The sequence below is a fragment of the Paramormyrops kingsleyae genome, chromosome 8 (genome assembly GCF_048594095.1).
Source record: "Paramormyrops kingsleyae isolate MSU_618 chromosome 8, PKINGS_0.4, whole genome shotgun sequence".
NCBI classification, from domain to species: Eukaryota; Metazoa; Chordata; class Actinopteri; order Osteoglossiformes; family Mormyridae; genus Paramormyrops; species Paramormyrops kingsleyae.
The window spans coordinates 4,983,210-5,005,837 of record NC_132804.1 but is presented as its reverse complement, the minus strand read 5'-3'; the positions used below and the strand labels follow the sequence as shown (position 1 = coordinate 5,005,837).

At 44.7% G+C, this 22,628-nt stretch overlaps 1 protein-coding gene across 11 annotated transcripts in view; it reads right to left on the bottom strand.

The window, feature by feature from the left end:
• Positions 1-22,628, bottom strand: part of LOC111853106 (agrin-like) — a 193,958-nt gene that overhangs the window by 69,035 nt on the left and 102,295 nt on the right. For 9 of the 11 annotated variants that reach the window (XM_023829692.2, XM_023829710.2, XM_023829728.2 and 6 more), the window contains 4 exons: positions 16,163-16,378; positions 5,594-5,818; positions 1,650-1,874; positions 240-446 (listed from right to left, as the gene is read on the bottom strand). In XM_023829692.2, the coding sequence (XP_023685460.2) occupies positions 240-446; positions 1,650-1,874; positions 5,594-5,818; positions 16,163-16,378 (873 nt within the window). The remainder of the gene's footprint in view (positions 1-239; positions 447-1,649; positions 1,875-5,593; positions 5,819-16,162; positions 16,379-22,628) is intronic. The other 2 variants (XM_023829754.2, XM_023829775.2) reach the window with 1 other exon arrangement.

Here is a 22,628-nt window from a genome sequence, read left to right as displayed (position 1 = left end):
ATGTATGGCAGTTTCTCCCAAAAACAAATATACTCTACATAAAGACAAAACAGAAAAAAGTTCCTAAGACAAATAAGACTCAACAAGACAAGCATAGAGTTATTTTCAGAGCTTTCAATCTTGTTTTTCATAAATCTAGACCCAGAAGAAATCCACCATCTTTATGCATTCTGACACCTATTCACATTTTGACAGTAGCGACCCTTTGAGGACACAATAGCCAGTGTTGCCAGACTTACCACAAGGGCCCAGCTGCATGATGGGAATGTAGGCCTTGCCCTGGCACTCAGCACGACGCCGCTCACAGTCGTTGGCGTAGGTGTGGCCGTCCTTGCCGCAGAGTGGCTTGTACGACCCGTCACAGTGCAGGGGCTCACAGGAACAGCGTGGTCCGAGCTCGTCCAGCAGGCACACGGCGTTGAACCGGCAGTCCTCCTTGCAGCTCTCTGTCACAAAATGCAGTGCAGTTTGTATTTAATATGTATTTAAATGAATTTAACAAGAGACTGGCGTACAATCTAGTCAAGTCCTAGGCACACTAACTGCTCTATAACTACAAATACCATATACCTGTACCAAGGCTTGTCAGTCTTATCCGCAAAGGGCCGCTGTGTATGCGGGTTTTCGCTGCAACTCCCTAATTAGACTACTGTATGAATTAGAGAACTGATTGGCTGAAGAGTCCTCACACCTGGGTTTGAACAGCTGACCTAAAGGTTATCCCAAAAACCTGTGTACACACTGGTCCTTTGTGGATAAGACTGGCTACCCAGGCAGTATACCAAGGATGAGAAGGACAGAGATAGAAAACTGGACTCCATCAAAAAGGGAGTTTCAGACAGAAGGTTATGCATTATATACGCCTATACAGTTACTTTTTCCTTGACATCCGAACAGTACCTGAAAAATGGCACGAACAATGGATTGATTTCTTCTGCACATTCAGCCAAAAGCTACTTGAGATGAGATGGAATTAGATGAGGTGAGATGATGCACTGTGGTGCTAAAGTTCTGAAACTGGATTCAAGACCTAGACTGCTTTAGGTTCAGCCATCGCTGTCATAGTCTTGAGCAAAGTAATACGTTTTAAATAGCTATAGTTTTACTACCATCCATAAAAATAGCAAAATGGTCAGCTTAGCAAATGACTATTGATTCGTTAATTTTGGTACTCAACCACAACACATGGTTTCATTTATAGGTCTTCAAAGAGAGGCAGTGTAAGATCTATTCTTTTAACTGGGCACATTGTGACATATACCTCCTATTAACTATTTTAGTCCATCCACTGAGAAAATGGAAGTTATATTATCCAAGATTTACAATGATCTTTGAGTAACATTTATCATGAATGTGAGTACCAGATTATATATCACCCATCAGTCACACTTAACACAACTAAATTGACCATATATGCCATTATACCACACATGCTCTTTTTAATTTAATTGTTCATATTTAAAAACTTTGTTACCTTCCCCCGAAGCTGCTACTAGTTAACTAACACCCCTCCACACACCCCCCCGACCTTGACCAGGAGCAGGCAGACAGATAAATGGATGGATTCGTTTTATTTTAATAACAAAGTCACTGGTGCAGAATGATGACCCAGAACAGCTGTTTACACAGCAGCACATGGGCAGACGTACCGTGGTCCCTGCATTCTCCGGCATGGACCTTCTTCAGGAAGACGCCCTTCAGCCGGCCTGTGAGCTGCATACCGCATTCGCTGTCGTACGTCTGCCCGTCGCTGGCGCACAGAGCCGTGGCATCAGGGCGGCACGACTTGGGGAGGGCAAAAGTCTGGGCCTGGCGCGTCCGTGGTTTCACCCAGCACCCAGAGCTCTCACTGGTCTGGTTGTTCTTGCAGGGATCTGGAGTGGGGAGGAATGGAGAGGAAACCCACTGATGAAATTAAAACCCACAGGTTCTGTCACCTACAAGGGTCAACACTACGATGAAATCTGTACATGGTATTTAACAACATATCCTGCATAATTTTCTTTGTCTTTTCCATGGGCAAAGACACGTCTCACAACAGACATGTTTGTCCATATAGGGACATGACTCCCGGATACCCAGATACCTACAGAACTTTGGGTGAATAGCACACATCTCCAAGAGTATTATGCGATCTGATGAAGCCTGTAGCCTTTAGGGTGATTACAAAAGAGAGGCTGATATTCCGGGGGGTGCGTGCCCCACCTTTCAGCGCTTACATTGGCATTACCGAGATTACCGGATTATGTCAAATTTAAGAGGAAAAAAAAAAACTATAAAGTCTCTGTATAGAACATTGGAATATTACAGCCCTCTATATTCAGAGGCACAGGGAAAACACAGCATATCTGCATTGGTCTATTAAACGGCAGCCAAGCCACAAGTGAGTATCACTCAATCCACAGGGACCAAAACACATGCACACTACCAATGGTGAGAGGGCTGCTCAGGTCAGACGTAGACTGTGTTTGCTCACACATGGAAACAAAGTAGCGAACCAGCACAAATTAGTCCTTCTACAAATAAGAAAAGTTGATCTTAACAAGCAATCGCATACACAAAAATGATCCCTGATTTCGCCTTCATTGCTATATCCAATATGGCATGGTACACTAGTATACTGTTAAATTCAAATTGCGAGTTGGGTTACAAGTAACTCAGCCTGTATTTCCACTTGCATTTTTATTGGTACACTGAAAGCAATTTATACTCCATATAAACAAAAATAATTGCAGCAATTAAAACGGAATAGAATACCTTTATCGTAATTGCACAAGTACAACTGTCACTGCACAGGTACAATCTCGTTAGGAGAACGAGATTTCCTCTGTAACACTTTGAAATTGGCTGCGTTCAGCCTTGAATAATGGCATCTAATGTTACAGCAGGAGCGTTTCCCTCAAACTACAATGAATGTCTTATTCGCTAGTGAAGGCCTTTGCCCATGTTATAGCAATAATACCTGGACATGCTAAACTGGCTTTTTCTATAACCTCCTGTTTAGTCCTAGGACAAGGTGGCATGAAGGGTGTCCCAGCAAACGTGGAAAGCAGGGGACACCCCAAATCAGAGACACCAATCCACACAGTATGTAGATTATGTATTACAATTACAGATAAGTGTGGTATTGGGAAATATCAAGCATGAAGCTATAACAACACAATAATCACTATTTAACTTATGTCATTTATTTAGCTGCACCAAATTTTATAAGTTTCTAATAAATTTCCAACCAAAATGCAAGCAGTAAAAGCGGTCTTCAAGTAAGGATTTGGAATCACTTGTAAGAGGAACTGAAAATGTCTTCGATGTGAAGCTAGGATGGACTGATTAGAGTAAAATTGGACATGGTGAAGTGGAAGTGACAGGGGCTGGTCCAGACTGCACCCCTCCATCAAGGACCGCGTGGAGGCCGCTGGGCGGACACTGCGGCAGCAGTATATCATCTCACTGCATGCTTGCTGAGGTACCTTCAGGAGGCGGCCAACAGGCCCCACATTGCTCACTAAGATTTAGGGGCCATTTTTCCAGCGTCTGTCCCTCTCAGGGGAATCTTGCATAATGATTTCATTCTGTCTTATTGAATATATCACCAGTGTCAGCTTCAGCAGGAGCATTCATCTTCAGGAGGCCTGACCTGCTCCATCGCTTGTGGAGGAGAATGCTCAAAGTCGGGGTTTCCCAATCCAGTCCACGAGGACCCACATCGGTCCGCGTTTTTGCTTCCACCGAACTCCCCGCCAAATAGTCCACATTTTTGCTCCCTCCCAACTCCTTACCGGGAGCAGGGAGGGAGCAAAAACTTGTTTATTTTTTTTAAAAGTTATTATTTATTTACCTTTTACAAAAGGACCCTGGTTAAAATGACAGCAGGATAGCAGAAAGCAAAATTATAAACACAGACAACAAAAACATACATCAAAACAAAACTGAATATTAAAAAAAAACAGTGAATGTAAAAACACATGAACCTAATTCAAGTTTTAAAACCCTTAACAAAAATGTCAGAGATGAGCAGAAGAATTTTGAATCAACAAATGGGGAATTTAACATTAATAACTGAACAGATGAAAGTGGGAAAAGGGCTTGAATGATATATCTGGTTTTGTTTTGGTAATCCTTGAGTTCAGGAGGGTTTGCATAATAATGATGATCATCAGCATGGGGAAATCTATTATTAGAAGTAGACCTGTCAAATAGCTCAAAATTTCTGCCTCTCACTAAGAAAGTCTAGTAAGTATCATGCTCAAAATAAAGAATACAGTGATAACAAATAAAAATTAACTAATTATAGAGAGAAGTCTGAAAGGTGTAAACACAGTAAAATATTCTTACCAGAATTCATTATTGAACTGGGTACAGCAATTTATTTCCAATCAAGAAGTGAACTGAAACTAAATCTGCGTTTTGCAAACTAACCCAGTCAGACTCACTGTAGAGCTAAGGATGGATGCAATTACAATGTTTCTCAGAAAAGCTTAATCATTTTTAATTAAAACAGCCCTCTTGTCAGTCTCCAGTGCTGCTACCATCACTGATTCTTTAGCCTGAAATTTCAGTACATCACAAGGAGACAGTGTGGTAACAGAACGAAAGCCGACTGTGTAAACAAATTTAAATTTTAGTATAGATTATGTAAAGGTGACTCTGCGGCTCAGTGGGTTATTCTGAGGCTCAGCACTTCCAGGGTTCGGGTGATTGGATCTCACCCCTGCTCTGTAGGAGCTGGGCTCGCGTTCCACGCCTTGCTGCACGTACCACCATTTCCTCCCGCTGTCCAAAACACGCCGTTTAGAGCCAGCGTCTCTAAATTGCCTATAATGTATGATTGTGTGTCGGTTTGTGCCTGGTGATGGACTAACACAATATCCTTTCTTCCGACTGTTTATCCTCATAGGGTCGTAGGGAGCCCAGACTCCATGCCAGGAATAACTGGGTCCAAGCCAGGGGCTGTCCTGGGTAGGATGCCAGTCTCTGTCACAAGGCATTTACCCTTATATCAGACAGAGAACCCAAAGAAAGCACAGAAACGCAGAGACCAGGTGAAATCTGCACACTCACTGATCACACTTTGGGGGGGGGGGGGATGGGGTAGCTGTTGTATCCAAGCAACTTCAGTTTGGATATACAGAATTAAAACAGTTTCTGTATATGTCTGATAAAATAAAACCTCTCGCATACTGATATAAAAACACAATGATGTAACTCGTAATTTGGAAATGACTTTGCAATTTCACAGTGCAGGTCTTATAAAGCAGAACATAATTGGAGGTAAGCATTAGACCTGCTCCTCGCTTTTAGAAAGCAAGTCCACTCTTTGCTCTTTCCTATAATGTTAGCATGCCCGGGGTGGGGGGGGTGGGGGGGGGGGTTCTTTCTTTCTTCTCTCTTTATCTGGCTTGTCTTTGTTCTCCTCTTTCTGTATAACTGATGCAGGAATGTATCATAACACACCCACACAGGCAGCCTTGGGGGACGTGAAAGGCGCTATATAAAAATAAATTGAATTTATTGCCCCTCTACCGTCTTGCTCGCTAATTTAAATTTACAGATAGACATAATAGCATAAGAGGAAGATGAAAGAGGGACTCACCGCAGGGCCCCTGATGCCGTTTCCTGATGTTCCTCTGGGTGGCGCAGGCGTGCTTGTTGAGCATGCACTCACTGGGGTAGTCCTTGCCATCACTGCCGCAGACAGTCTGCTCTGGCTGTCCATCGCAGGACAACGGGCACATGCACTTTGCTGATTGCCCATCGGAGGACTGCAGACATGTACTGCCGTAGCTGCAGGTCACCACACTGCAAGGATCCTTATGGCCTAAAAAAGGATGTGAAACAGATTTTGAGAATCAAATACAATATACAAAATTGTCCTTTTGGTTATGAAATCTGCTTGAAGCTTTAGATTATTTTGATCGCTGCAACTACACTGCATTTGTGCATGCGGTGTAAACTTGTTTCTTTCAGTTGCATGCCGCAGCTACCCAAGATGCATTGAGGCAAACTTGTGTCCATCCATCCATCCCACTTATCTTGGTCAAAGCTGTGTTGGGGGCCTTGAGCCGATGCCATGAGGCACAGGGCACGATACCAGGGTACACACAGGATGGGATGCCAGTCCATTGCCAGGCAAACACACAGACGCACATATACACTCATACCCTATTTAGGGATACCAGTTTGTCTAACTTTGAGCCTTTTGGTTGATTAGACAAAACCCCAGTGCCGTGGGACCATGCAGCCCAAAGATACCTTAAGTGTGCTAAAGTATTAGGCTGCAATGTTTAAATGATCTTCATATTGGTGTGAATCTGATATTATGCTTGTTACAGCGTGACAGCTTAGCCATTTCAAAACCTCTCCTGAAGTCACCCCAGTATTTGTGGCAACCATCTTGTACCAGACATGCATCTGACGACTCGACTACTAGCTCACCGTATTTGGCTAGTCAACCCCCCATCAAATTATTTAATTAAGTTACATAATTGAGCTGATGGAGAAATTTCACAATTACTTGGACTGGGGGAGGTCTGGGAACAAACGCCGTATTCATCTAGCCATCCAGCTAGGAGATATCAGCTACATTTTGTAGAGCAGAAAAATAATCATGTCATTTTTTATTGTGTTACTGCTCTTTTGCGCATAATCTAATGTTACGTAATAGCTTTAATGATTTTCTTTGAAATAATGTTTTAGGCAGATACAGCACCATGTAGAAATCTTAGGCAGCCAAAGAAAATAATTTTTATATGATCATGATGTTGGTGTAAAACTTTGCTACTATGCCTGTCGAAGTGTGTCAGCTTTGCCACTTCCAAGCCTCTGCTAAAGTCACCCCAGAGTTTTACAGCAACCGTCCAACACAACCATGTGATTTCTGACTCGATCACTAGCACAGCTCGCATAGCTAATCAATAGCTCATTGACTTTTAATTAAATTATTTAATTAGTTAAGAAATTGGCTGGTGGTGAAATATAAATACATGGAATGGCTGAGGTGTCCCTGAGGAGAGGTTTGGGAACTGAAGCGGTGTTTATCTAGCCGTCCAATGAGATATCAGTAACTTTTTGGACAGTTATTTTACTCATTTACTCATTTACTCATGCATATGTTCAAATGTTTTTGTTCTGAGCAAATGTGCTCTTACTATCCAGATAAACAGCTTTGAACATTCCTTTTGACTGCCTAAGAGTATTGCACAGTGCTGTATATGTAACACTGACATCTGGTATTATTATGATGAACAACAGTAACTATTAGAACAATTACCAAACACACAGGCCCACACGTGAAGCTGCTGATCAGACTGAATATGCATCCATCAACGGGATGATTAACTCAGACCATCCAGCAGTACAAACAAGTGCTCAACACTGCTGGTGATGAAAAGACATTATACCATTTAACTTCTTGAAAACAGGCAGTTTAATTTACCAGACACCATAAAATTACATGGGGATGAATCAGCACTTCTCTCCTATCTACCAGAACTAAGATGCCAAAACTTTCTGAAGGGTTGCCTGTTTACCTTCAGACGGGAAACTTAATTAGCTTTGCAACTCTTGGATGCGTCAGGAGACATTTGGGGGGCACAGTTCCTCTGACGTGCTCTTTAAAAGGGGGCGGCATGACTTTCATTTGAACTCCACCATTCAAATTCAACTGCTGCTAATCTGTCTCAAAAGTCCCAGCAGATGCTGGCATCTCTCCCAGACCCAAGGCGGCGGCCTGAATGCACTGGCTGTTAGCTACTGTGTGAGACAGGCGGCCTGAATGCACTGGCTTTTACCTACTGTGTGAGACAGGCAGCCTGAATGCACTGGCTGTTAGCTACTGTGTGAGACAGGCGGCCTGAATGCACTGGCTTTTAGCTACAGTACTGTGTGAGACAGGCGGCCTGAATGCACTGGCTTTTAGCTACTGTGTGAGACAGGCGGCCTGAATGCACTGGCTTTTAGCTACTGTGTGAGACAGACGGCCTGAATGCACTGGCTTTTAGCTACTGTGTGAGACAGGCGGCCTGAATGCACTGGCTTTTAGCTACTGTGTGAGACAGGCGGCCTGAATGCACTGGCTGTTAGCTACTGTGTGAGACAGGCGGCCTGAATGCACTGGCTTTTAGCTACTGTGTGAGACAGGCGGTCTGAATGCACTGGCTTTTAGCTACTGTGTGAGACAGGCGGCCTGAATGCACTGGCTTTTAGCTACTGTGTGAGACAGGCGGCCTGAATGCACTGGCTTTTAGCTACTGTGTGAGACAGGCAAAATCCAGTGCTTCTGCTGAAACTCTATTTGTCTATCTCAGCTGTCTGTACATCTCTGCTCTTTAAGCAAGGGCATTCCTCAGAAAGTAATTGGGAGCGCTTTAGATTGTCCCGTGTGCCCTTAAATGTAGCATTTATCCAGGTATTGAATGATTAAGAAGGATCGATGCCCAAGTAACATAAATAAGACCCCGTAGCGAATGGCGAGGAGGAGCAGTGCTTGCGGAGAGCGCCTCTTCCTCGCTACGCAGGCGCTCGGCCCCTCTGGAATTAATCCTGATAAGAAGCAGGAGGAGATCAGATGGCTATAGGCAGCGCTCTGTCTGAAGAGGGTGTTCATACAGAGAGCCGTCTATCCCGCACTCACTGCGCTGTCACAGAGCTCAGCACGGAGCATTATCACAGCCAGGCTCATCCCCCCACACAGAACTATCGCTCCCGCCGCTCACTACATCATTTCAAATGTATTTTTAAAGAACGTCCATCGTGGAGCACGCCCCGGTGGTGATTCAGGCACCCTATAAATGACTATCGGAGTGTTCAGCAGGGAACGGCACCTGAAATTTTGTATCCAGGGCTTTTTTTAGCGCTTCTCATTTTCCACAGTCCAATGCAATTTCTGTTATTATTCTATTTTATCAAATGTGGTCTGCTTTACATCATTAAGCCCATTCTGATGTCAGAATGATTCAGGATATATGGCTATCCAACTCATACATTATGTAAATGCTATATGACTACTTGAACACATATGGCAAATGCTTTGTTCTGTCATTTTATTCTCAATAACTGCTACACAAACACATGTGCACAAACACTAACATACACACACACACACACACACACAAACACACAGGTGTGTAATTACATCTTTGTGGGGACTCTCTAATCATTTCTATAGGGAAAACTCCCAACATGACAATCTTAACCTCTACCCAGCCCTAACCTTAACCATAAGTAACCAAACAAAATACGAAAGTTTTGGCATTTTTCGTTTTTTGATTGCAGTCACAGATTAATTTAGAACTGAGTTTCTCCTTGTTCGGACCGAAAAAATGGTCTGCACAACGTCAAAATAACAGGTTTTTATCACATTGTGGGGACATTTGGTCCCCACAGTACAATATATACATAACCCAAAAAGCACGCACACACACACACACACACAAATAGCCAAACAACTTATCACTCAAAATATGCTGTTTGACTGGGCAAATTTAATTCTTTGGGCCGTTCTGATAAGCAACTTTGTTCAACATGAACTAGACAGAGATAGGGGAGCACAATGAACAAATGAACAAACACATTGAAAAGCTCAAAGAGGCATTGGCCACAAACCCAGGAGAAATTGCCCGTCTAAATATTAGCTCTCATAAATGCGGCGCACAAACAGAGAAGATAAGCAGCTCCCCCCATTATTCTGCCGTTATTGCGCTGGCTTAGTGAGGCACTGGTAAGAAACGGTATGAGAATCCTGTCTGAGATCATCACTCCTCCAAAAAAGACGACTCCCAGGCTCAACACAAGGGTTCCAGCTTTTTGGAAACTGTCCAAAGAAACCTTGCCCCAGCTGTCAGATTATGGAGGACCGAAACATCCTGCTGTCACGGGGTTCAAACCGCGCCAAGGGGAGGAACCAGGCTGCAAGTGTACGCGATATCAGGAGAGGGCAGTCAAAGAGGCAGCAAGCAGGGAAACAGAGGGACCTGGAGCAGAAGAAGGAGATAAGGCAGGTATGGATGCACTGTATAAACATTAAACAAAGGACTAGGACAGCATGCAGAAATCACAACACATAATTAAAACATCTACTTTGATAATGTGAGACAAAAGTGAGATAAAACAAAAAAAAAATCTGAATAGCTGACAAAAAAATGCTGCTTTTACTGGAATTTAAATGAGATAATGCTTCCTCTTCATACCCTCTCATAGATCATTAGTATGTCTTGTGCGTTGCATTCCAAGAAGCCTGATTCCAGTGATGCATAATTCAGGTAAACTGGAGTGTGAGCCAATGGGACATAGAGATTTAATTCACAGAAACAAGCCATCAGGTGCCTGAACAGCCAGTGACCTGTACCAGTCCACCCTGCAGCCGTCGCATCGCGCGGCCATGTTTTTGTCAAAGTAGTACTTCCTCCTTTCCAAACCCTTATTCTGTGTTATTGTCTTTTTGCACATCCCTCTGCAGCCACCCATAATGCACCACTTATTTATTATTTATTATCATACCTTTTACTGTTATTTTGTCCCCCCCCCCCCCAGCAACTACGGCATGAGAATTTCAGTCTTATGGCATGAGAATTTCAAGTGACTCCTTGTCAGATATTCAAAGCCTTGTCTTTACGCAGGTGATGCAGGGAACATAGAGTCAGGGTTGGTTTTTCCTGCTTTGGAAGCCATTCTGTCAGGTGAATAATAAATTTCACCGTCACAGTAGGGAGTCTTTATTTATCAATTCAAATTATTCACACTTGTTTCTCAAACTGTGCCTCTCCCTACATGTCAGAGACAAAAATAAATGTTGGGGCATTCAGTCAGTAAATTACTATCATTTGTGTTTTTGTAGCATACAAAACAATAAGTGAGAAAGCCTGGAATGATGCCACTGTTGTAGACTCATGAAAGAGGAGATAAAAAGGCACATGGCAGGAAAAGAGATGCTAGCCTGTGCCTATCAGGCAGCCCAAAGCAGCACAGCCCAAGGGGTAAAAAGAGATGCTAGCCTGTGCCTATCAGGCAGCCCAAAGCAGCACAGCCCAAGGGGTAAAAAGAGATGCTAGCCTGTGCCTATCAGGCAGCCCAAAGCAGCACAGCCCAAGGGGTAAAAAGAGATGCTAGCCTGTGCCTATCAGGCAGCCCAAAGCAGCACAGCCCAAGGGGTAAAAAGAGATGTTAGCCTGTGCCTATCAGGCAGTCCAAAGCAGCACAGCCCAAGGGGTAAAAAGAGATGCTAGCCTGTGCCTATCAGGCAGCCCAAAGCAGCACAGCCCAAGGGGTAAAAAGAGATGTTAGCCTGTGCCTATCAGGCAGCCCAAAGCAGCACAGCCCAAGGGGTAAAAAGAGATGCTAGCCTGTGCCTATCAGGCAGCCCAAAGCAGCACAGCCCAAGGGGTAAAAAGAGATGCTAGCCTGTGCCTATCAGGCAGCCCAAAGCAGCACAGCCCAAGGGGTAAAAAGAGATGCTAGCCTGTGCCTATCAGGCAGCCCAAAGCAGCACAGCCCAAGGGGTAAAAAGAGATGCTAGCCTGTGCCTATCAGGCAGCCCAAAGCAGCACAGCCCACGGGGTAAAAAAAGATGCTAGCCTGTGTCTATCAGGCAGCCAAAAATCAGCACAGCCTAAGGTGCAAGAACAGATGTTAGCCTGTGTCCAGCCCAAGGTGCAGAAAATAATTTTAAAACCACATACAATCACAAATGAAATGTCCTCAAAATGTGTGTGGAGTCACTATGTTATTGACTAGCACCATATGGCATCAAATATTCTGCTATGGAAAAGCAACAATTCTTACCAGAATAACTTAGTTGTATCTATTAATCAATATTAAAGTAAGAAGCTGGGCAAAGCTGCTGGGAACCCTATCGAGGAGCAATGAGTCACTGTGAATGAAGAAAAGCCAGGATCACCCAGGATCTTCAGATGTACGGACAACGCAGCGCATCTGGGAGAACTTGCATGCAGAGAAAACCGCATACAGTCGCCTTCCTCCGGACTAAGGAGCCCATTCAACAGGCTTATAGCTTAAAGGTAACCAGGCGAAGGTGACCCCAACAACATCAGCGACTGTGTGAGAGTGCAGAATCCACAGAGGGGCTGTATGTCTGGATAAGTCCACAGCTCCAAGAAGGATGGATCTATTAATGTAGATAATAATATGCTCCAGGTTACACGTTGCAGGTGCAAAGACACGTTTGGTCTCTGCAGCATGTATATTTAGAATCCTGCAGGTTCCAAAGTAGATAACAGCGATGATGGTGCAGGGTAGGGGGTTGGTGTTTGTGTGTGTGGTGGGAAGGAACAGTAGGAGAGAAGCAACCATGACAACATCGCTCAACCGTAAAAAGCTATAGGCGGGAACCGCTCACAGACAGGATCTGTGACAGGTAAAAAAAATAATAATTAAGGGCAGGGAAGACGTACAATATACTGAAATACTGAACATTATTCAAAACATAAAAGCTGATTTTTTTTAATATTAATTAATCTTTTAACCAGAGCTATAGTTTTATTTCTCAACTGTCATTTAAAGGCATTTCCAAAATGTAAGAAAAACCTTTAACTCGCCACTGAATTTGAAAAAGTACAAAATTCCAGACAAGTACCTTAAGATTTAGCGAGTAATTATGCTTCCTAGCATGCTTGATTGTTCATGTATTTATCAGATATTGTTGTATAAAGTGATCTAAAGACGGTTAACCTATATAAACAAAATTAGGGCCAGTAAAAGTCGTCCCCATATTGGAAAAGAGACAGCTTTATATTTTGCTGTGGTGGAAGAGAATTAATTTGTTTTCTTTTTGCTTTTATATTTACAAATTTCCACCATGACTTACGCTACTCTGACTTATCGGCTGCTAACCCTAGAAATGTCCCAACACTCTGGTCCCTTGGCTTTGATTCTAGGTCGTCTCTATATCTGTGTCCCCAGTTTTGACTCTGAATCAGGACACAAAGTGCACAAAGGAGAAACATCAAACCATTTCTAATCAAATTTTGGAGACATTTCACGTTCCATAGAAAAATCCACACGCCCCCAGATGGCCAGGTCATGGAAAACGGGGCTCGGCTGTGAAATACGTCTCATCTCTCCTCATTCTTCCTTCATCACTGACTTTCTCTTAGCTCCTAGAGTCCATCTACAAACTTTTTGACACACAGTCACTGGGGAATTTTTTTTACTGACATTGGTAGAATATTCAATAGTGTTCAATCAACTGCTTTTGCAAAATAAAGACAACTTTAAATTCACCCTCTTTAAATTTGATATCTTTTATCCGAAAGTTTCTCTCCCAGCTTGAGTTAGGCATTCAGAAAGCAATTAAGGAGAATGGGGTATGGAAAATAAATGCGCGCTCTCAATTTCAATCAGGCCCCGTAAATTACACTGCAGTTACCCACTGGTGAGCGAGGCCAAAAAGCAACAAAGAACAACTGAAAAAGCCTTTTTCTTCGCTTGCTGTGTGATCAGGCCGGTTTGTGCAGCATTGAAACGGCAGTCAGTAATTGGGCAGAAGGGCACTGCCAGTGCTACATAACTGCACACGGCACTGGGGCAGTAATGTTGAGCTTAAATGACTAGACTTCAGGAGCCTCAGTATCAACCCTGTCACAGTCCCCCATCAGCCCCCTACCACCCACAGTGTGACTGAGACAAGGCCTGCATTGAGAATTCTCCCCCCCACCCAACTAATAAGGATGACTCATTTAGCTTCAAGCACAACATGACGGCAGAAAATACCCACTGAACTGCTAAATCTGAGCAAGTGCTGCTAGTCTTTTTTGTTTAATCATTTCCAACAACTGGGGTCACTCAGAAAACAATATGAGTGACAATGACATTTGTCTTTTTATTATGTCCATAAAACATAGAGTATAATTCCCTAAGACACAAGTTCATAAGACATAGGCAAAAAATAAATCATTGTAATTTATTTGATTCAGATTAAGTTTGTCACAATATCAGAATTAACACATAAAGTCAGCTCTGTGTTTCTGGACTCAGTAGATTCAGTGAGCGGTCTGGCTGAAGCCCATTTTAAGCACACGCACCACAATCGCTCTAACGAAAGCAGTAATTAAGGCTTGTTAATGATGCAGCAAGATGTTCACCTGCACGGATCATGCTGGGCTGTGCCAATCTCTGAGTGTGATTGGTAAAGCCGCACCTAAGCGGGCACCATGGAAGAACAGGACTCTGAGTGTGATTGGTAACGCCGCACCTAAGCGGGCACCATGGAGGAACAGGACTCTGAGTGTGATTGGTAACGCCGCACCTAAGCGGGCACCATGGAGGAACAGGACTCGGAGTGTGATTGGTAACGCCGCACCTAAACGGGCACCATGGAGGAAAAGGACTCTGAGTGTGATTGGTAACGCCGCAACTAAGCGGGCACCATGGAGGAACAGGACTCTGAGTGTGATTGGTAATGCCGCACCTAAGCGGGCACCATGGAGGAACACGACTCTGAGTGTGATTGGTAACGCCGCACCTAAATGGGCACCATGGAGGAACAGGACTCTGAGTGTGACTGGTAATGCCGCACCTAAGCGGGCACCATGGAGGAACACGACTCTGAGTGTGATTGGTAACGCCGCACCTAAACGGGCACCATGGAGGAACAGGACTCTGAGTGTGATTGGTAACGCCGCACCTAAGCGGGCACCATGGAAGAACAGGACTCTGAGTGTGATTGGTAACGCCGCACCTAAGCGGGCACCATGGAGGAACACGACTCTGAGTGTGATTGGTAACGCCGCACCTAAACGGGCACCATGGAGGAACAGGACTCTGAGTGTGATTGGTAACGCCGCACCTAAGCGGGCACCATGGAGGAACACGACTCTGAGTGTGATTGGTAACGCCGCACCTAAGCGGGCACCATGGTGGAACAGGACTCGGAGTGTGATTGGTAACGCCGCACCTAAGCGGGCACCATGGAAGAACAGGACTCTGAGTGTGATTGGTAACGCCGCACCTAAGCGGGCACCATGGAGGAACAGGACTCTGAGTGTGATTGGTAACGCCGCACCTAAGCGGGCACCATGGAGGAACAGGACTTTGAGTGTGATTGGTAACGCCGCACCTAAGCGGGCACCATGGAGGAACAGGACTCTGAGTGTGATTGGTAACGCCGCACCTAAGCGGGCACCATGGAGGAACAGGACTCTGAGTGTGATTGGTAACGCCGCACCTAAGCGGGCACCATGGAGGAACAGGACTCGGAGTGTGATTGGTAACGCCGCAACTAAGCGGGCACCATGGAGGAACAGGACTCTGAGTGTGATTGGTAACGCCGCACCTAAGCGGGCACCATGGAGGAACAGGACTCTGAGTGTGATTGGTAACGCCGCACCTAAGCGGGCACCATGGAGGAACAGGACTCTGAGTGTGATTGGTAACGCCGCACCTAAGCGGGCACCATGGAGGAACAGGACTCGGAGTGTGATTGGTAACGCCGCAACTAAGCGGGCACCATGGAGGAACAGGACTCTGAGTGTGATTGGTAACGCCGCACCTAAGCGGGCACCATGGAGGTACAGGACTCTGAGTGTGATTGGTAACGCCGCACCTAAGCGGGCACCATGGAGGAACAGGACTCTGAGTGTGATTGGTAACGCCGCACCTAAGCGGGCACCATGGAGGAACAGGACTCTGAGTGTGATTGGTAACGCCGCACCTAAGCGGGCACCATGGAGGAACAGGACTCTGAGTGTGATTGGTAACGCCGCACCTAAGCGGGCACCATGGAGGAACAGGACTCTGAGTGTGATTGGTAACGCCGCACCTAAGCGGGCACCATGGAGGAACAGGACTCTGAGTGTGATTGGCAATGCCGCACCTAAGTGGGCACCATGGAGGAACAGGACAATGCATACTGTGTAAACTGCTTCACGGGATTTCATTTAGTGATGATCACACCAGTCCTGTTCCATTCTTCAGGATGCAAGCCCACAGGTCTTGTATGATGATGATGATGATGATGACGATGATGAAACACTCACCGATCCCGCAGGCACACTGTTGTGAGACTGATGCACACTCGCATTGAGAGATCTCAACACAGTGTTGAGGTCCAGCAGACACGACAGAGGACAGTATGGATGACGCAGAAGACATCCTAGGGAAAAGACTGCAGAGCAGGTCTATCACGGTAGGGGGATGCATGTGTACTCACCGCAGGGCCCCTTGCGCACCACCTTGAGCCTCCTCTGCAAGCTGCACTGCGCCTTCTCCAGCTCACACTCATTGGAGTAGGTGGAGTTGTCGGAAGCGCACACTGGCGCCACCACCAGGGGGCACACTGTCCTCTTACACACGCAGGTGCCTTTGGACTGGTCTGCTGGGTCTCTCTCGCACACTGCCCCAAATCCACAGAGCATCCCCCGGCAGCCTAAAAGTACAAACATAACCACTGCATGGATCCGTGTGCAGTGCCACGCTCATACCATAAACACAGCACCAAAAAAAAATAATAATAAAATTAAAATTATTAGTAATAGGTCTTATGTATAGACTATATATATAGATAGAAGTTAATAACTGATGACAGTGTTACTGGATCCCTACAATCTCCGCCATTTATATCTATGATTGTAGCGATATGTGTGCATGTGTGTTTGCATTTATTGTATATAAAGAAAGGAGAGTGACAGTGTCCCGCCACATCACTTGGGCACCTGACCAAAACACAGCAAAAATGGTTTGGGAGGAGTTTGACCTGTGGGAGCGATTTCAGGACAGTTGGAAAAGCATCTCAGGCGGACATAGAGAAGACAGCAGGGCCAGACCGTCCCTGGAGCGATTATGTTTAAGGGCCTGGCTCGAGGGCCCAATGGTAGGATTATTCTTATATTAATCCACATCTTTCTGATATGTGGCCCCAACATATGCAGGGACTGTTTACTGGAAGTCTAACAGCAACCCACCTCCTTCTTACATCCCTGCATTTCTAATTACATGTCCTCAAATGAAGAATGCCCTGCTTCCTTAGACGCAGAGGCAATTAAACATTTCTAAGCAGAATCTTTAAAAACACAGGAGTCACAATGGGTGAGATTCAGCCCCCTGAAAGCGACCAGCTGCTGCTCAACGTTACGTGTGAGAAGCTTCCCAGCACCTCCCGCCGGTGTCACTCGTCAGTGCAAACATCACGACGCAATAACACCATGCGCCGCAGCGATGGCGGCCGATCGCCGTATTGCGCGTCACATGGCCTGATGTCGTCTGGCTAAATGATAAGCTACTGCTGGTGATCCTACACAACAGAGGTGAGATGAATAAGGCTTGGCGATTACACTTATAAATTCATAACAGGTATCAGGCTTGACAATACGGGTAGATGTACAGCACAGGGGTGACTAAGGCAGACAAAAGCGAGACAGAGCAACGCGGCAGAGAACTGGAAGGAGCGGAGAAATCAGAAGAGCGGTAAACAGAGTGGAGAGCAGATGGAATAGCGTGAGGGGCCCGAGACGGGAAAAAATAGGGAGCTTGGGTGAAAATGAGGGAAGGTGCTTTTAAATTATACTCATGCTCATGGTCTCTTTGCCAAGCTGGCAAAGCGAGAGGGAGCATACGAGGAAGGGAGAGCAGGCATGAGAGAGAGATAGCGGGGTCTCAGGAGAAGGGAGGCGAGAGAGGGGATGAAGAAAATCACTTCATCTTCATTACTGCCAAGAAAATAAAGTCTAAGAATAACAGGACTTATGTAAAAGGGAAAAAAAGAAAAAAAAACGTGAAAAACAGCATGTTATACAACAAGGCCGTGACCATTACAGAAGTCACAGAACTGCCCAAAGTGTGAAGTTGGATTGAGAAGAACGCTGACAAGAAGAAAGGCCTTCACCGTTACACTCCATGCATTCTTAGGTATTTTTGTCATTACTAATTATTTTGTTAAGGCCATTAAATTCTGCATTAATTCATGCCCCATGAATGAAAATTCAAACATTTTGAGGGACGGACGGATGTTACATGCACCGGTAAAATATGAAATTCCACAAACAGCAAATTATGATGCAACTTCTTAACAGTGAGGGCAATAGGGTTTTAGTCTGCAGTTCTGAATGCAGCACAGTTGGTCTGACGAGCCTGCATGGTGATCTGCATTTTCACATATAATATTACAGACTAGTAAAGAGGAAAAACACAATAATGCCTGAATTAATGCAAAATAAACATTAAACTGAATGCTCAAGGATTAGTGAACAGAATGTCGTGAGCAAACAGAAAATGACTCCCTTTAACTGAAAAACTCACAAAATATTGAAAGCCCAAAGAGATGACATTTTTTTTCTACACCAATGGTCTGAAAATTGCTGAGTGTGACGGTGTGGGTGTTTTTCAATATGAGTACTTGACCATCTTTTTGTTCTTGTGTGCCGGTTTTACATTATCTACACTACAGAAGACCAGTTCTAATACTCAAGAACAGAAGTACGGAAGATGATAAAAATCCCCGGATGTCATTCTTGCCGCACCCAAAATATCAAGGGTACATCGGCAGCATCCTCCCCAAACAAGAACAATCCCATGATGCATTGCGCCCCAAGTTCATTCTTGGGAGGCACCGCAGCAAGACCGTTCTTGGCAAGACCACAAGTACAATCTTTGTGTTCTTGGTATTGAGAACCACCTGCAATGGACTCACAGCTGACGCCTTCCGCATTATGCTTGCTGACTAGACGCTAGGGATCATCACGACCACGTCGTTGTTAAGTGGTGAGGAGACTCTGCAGATTAGGATCCTGTGCCTCAGATCAAGTCACTTGTAGACTGTTTTGGACAATAGCATGTGGTAAATAAGTATAATGTAACAGATGTATGGATGGATGGCTGAATGGAATTATTAAACTAGAACATCCCACTGATTGTTCATTCTCCGTTGTCTGCTATTCATTAAATATTCCGTGCCAGCTCCCAATCTCAACTCTGGATTTTGTTTTTGATACAAAAGACACCCACAGACCTTGTAATAAGGCCTAAATAATGATAGCAAATCAGTCCAACTCGTTATTCTACTCCAGTGGATTACAAAAGCTTGGAAAACATTCAACACCACAGTCTAGGGAGGTCACATGAACACTAGGAATGACTTTACTGACATTACCGAGCAAATGGCAATTACATGTGTAGTTTACAAACAATAAAATCTTTGAAATTGTACCAGGACAGTATAAAACAAATTGAGTGTATGTTAAGGCAGGCTATAACGGTAAGAAAGTCTACACTGCAGCCAGACTTTTCTTTGACTGGACACACAGCATTTCTGTCACTCTGCATCTTCAGCACAAACGTAAGCGCAGCATCTCCAAACATCTCACCGCTTCCCTCGACGTGTGAGTCACCACTGCTCAGTACGCATGTGACATATGGTGCAGAAGTGCATCCATTGCCATGAGCCTCTGCTGGAAGCTCCTTCTCAGCTGGTCTCCGACGCCTTCCAGACACCGCGCTCTTCCTCACTGCTCTGCCTTCAGCACAGACTCTCCCTTCCCTTCTGTAAGTCGCCTTTGGCTTTCCTGCATTGTTTTGCATCTCTTGCTTAACTTTCCATCTGTTATGCTCTCATGTCTGCATTCCCTCTTCCTTCCCCACCTCATCCATCCATCCATCTTCTGTAACCAATCATGGAGGCTATGGGCGCAAGGCAGGGAAGAACCCCGGATGGACACCAGCCCATCGCAGGGCGCAAGGCAGGGAAGAACCCCGGATGGACACCAGCCCATCGCAGGGCACATGCACACACACCCTTCACTCACACAGTCACACCTACAGGCAATTTGGTAACTCCGATTCACCTTAGCTAGGGTGACCAGATAATCCATGTCAAGGGGGACACACTGAGCTACTTCAGGTTTTGCAAACTACTTTAACACTGAAAGGCTCCTGTGCTCAGCTAAATAGCTCAGTTCTTCTTGTGTTTTGACTGGTTTCTGTTCTTGATTTAAAGACCCATCCAGCTTTTTCACATTAGCATTAGTGACACGTGCATGATTATAGGAGTCTGACCAATCAGCACACAGCAAGAACTCAGTGCTTAAGTGAAATCCAGGTTCTTCTGACTCAAACAGTTGCTTACAAATTCTGTCCCAGCTCAAAGCGCCCCCCCCCCCCGACATCTGGTTACCCCAGCTTAGCATATTCTGGACTGTGGAAGGAAGCATGCAAACTCCACACACATGGAGCCACAGCAGAGACTCGAACCCTGGTCCCAAAAAGGTGAAGCAACAGCGCTAACCACTGCGCCAACACATCAGAACTTCCATCCCTGTATTTTCCATTCCTGCTGATCCATTACAGAGTCGGCATGAACTTGGAAACTCGGAAGCTTGCGTGAGCTTGTAGGCTGGGAAATGCGGCGTAAAAGGCAGGGGCCGCCCTACAGAAGGCGCTGCTCCATCACATGGCTCATGCTACAAAGCACTATGGGCAATTCAGTGACATTTAACCACATGCTTATGGCCATGAAAGGAAATTGAATTAGTCAAAGAAAATGCACAAAGAAAAGACAAGGAGAACAGAGTGGGCGTGGGACACCCTCTCATCATGTATTTAATCACTCTTCTGATGTTAAAAGGACGAAACAGAGAAGCAGATATCCCTCTTAGACTCCCTGCCATTGCTTATCAAACAGCCAATAAATTTAACATTAACCTAAACCTTGCGCTCAGCCAGATGATAGAAATTCCAACTCATTTAAAATGTTGGCTATTTGGCAAAAGTGTAAAATTGATGCTTGGGTCACACCAGCAACCAAAGCTTTTTTAATACCATGAAATCAGAGCACAGTCGACAGTAACTAAACAAGCGCGGCTTAAATGTTTAACCTGCAATTTGAGCACAAAGCTCCAGTCATTGTCTTGCTGATTCTGAAGCCCCTGTTCCTCATCTGCTTCCCCGCAATCATTTTACCAAAAACACGGAGACACACACGTGCATCCATATCAGGGATTGGAGCTGCATCCATATCAGGGACTGGAGCTACTCCCCCGTGAGTGTAGAGGTACAGATCTGACCACATGCTGACCACCTCACCGGCCCGATCGATACATCCAGCTGCCTGGATCAATAGCATCATAAATCACTTCATTTTCTTCTTTTCTCTCCTCCTGCGGCCATGCTGGGCAGAGAAGGTGTTTCTCAAAATAAAGCCCATTAAAGCCCATTGAGTAATTCAACACGAGGGCTCTCTGCTGGCTGCTGTTGGATAATGCGTTTTGCTTCTTCTTTCACCTCAATACTCCTTAGTGGCAAAGGCACCGTATCACTCTGATTGTTTTTTTTTCCCCCTAGGTGCAGCCAACCTGTCTATCTATTACATCCAATAGGCTCCTTGTGATGACAGAAATGCGAGGACTTCCCGTGTGGCACAGTTCCATTCGAGGGACTTCACAGATGGACATACTTTATAAACATAAAATACATCCTTAAACATGCTGCTTTGTCGGGGCATCTGTCCCTCATCCTATGCTGGGAGAGAAACGGGAATAATATTTGACCAAGGAGAAGGACATTTCATCTCAGCTTTTGACCGATGCATCAGAGCTGAAGATGACGATAAAGACACTCTGACTTGAACACTATGGCGGCAACCATCTTCACTTTGTAGGTTTGGTAATACTTTATGTGGGGGCACAAATAACTTAGTTACTCAGTTACTACTTAAGAAGAGGTCATGAACTAACATGAACTAATGCATGAAATACACAAACTCTCATTATTGGTTAATGATGAACGAACATGTGATCAGTACGTAACTAGCAATTAGTTACAGGTTCATTAATGTATTAAGTGTGTACTATATTTGTGCCACCTCACGTAAAGTGTTACTGTAATTTTTTTTTTTATGACTAAAAAGAGAGAGAAATTCTTCCTTGATCACTGAGGAATCCTATTTACCTGAAGTGTATTAATTAAGCAGAGTGCACTGAAGATTTTTTGTTAGGTAGTGATCAAGAACAGAAGTCATAATTGTATAATACAAAAGATGATTTTTTTTGTACAAAAAAACATAGTCAGCAAAAAGAATAAGGCTTTACTAAGGTAATGATTACATACAAAGGCACACTCGAACTGTTAAATATATTTAAATAAAAGAAATAAGCAAATGGACTATTGGTTTGAGTCTGGTCTCACCCTGTGTGTGTGTGTGTGTGTGTGTGTGTGTGTGTGTGTGTGTGTGTGTGGATGGATTATGTTTATATTACATTATGGGGACCCAACCTGCTATTTTGATGTTAAGGGGGCCGTTGTTCAGGTCCCTACAAAGATCTGTGAATGCATTCAAAAAACTAAAAATGCCTAAAGTCTCATATTTAGTTTAGTTACTTATGGTTACGGTTAGGGCTGGGTAGGGTTATGGCTGTCATATTGGGATTAGAGTTTTCCCCATAGAAATGACACGAAGATATAATTATAAAACCTGTTTGTGTCCATGTGTGTGTGTTTGTGTGTGTATGCATGTGTGTGGCTGGACTGTAGACCCTGTGGTTCCGCGGTTTCCTCTGTCTCTTCCAGTTCCTCCCACAATACAGAGATATGTGGTTTGGATGGACTTGCGTCTAATTAGCGGTACGTGCACTCAGCCAAAGTCCAGGACTGCTACAGCCCTATATTGGAGAAGTTCATGGATACAGGAA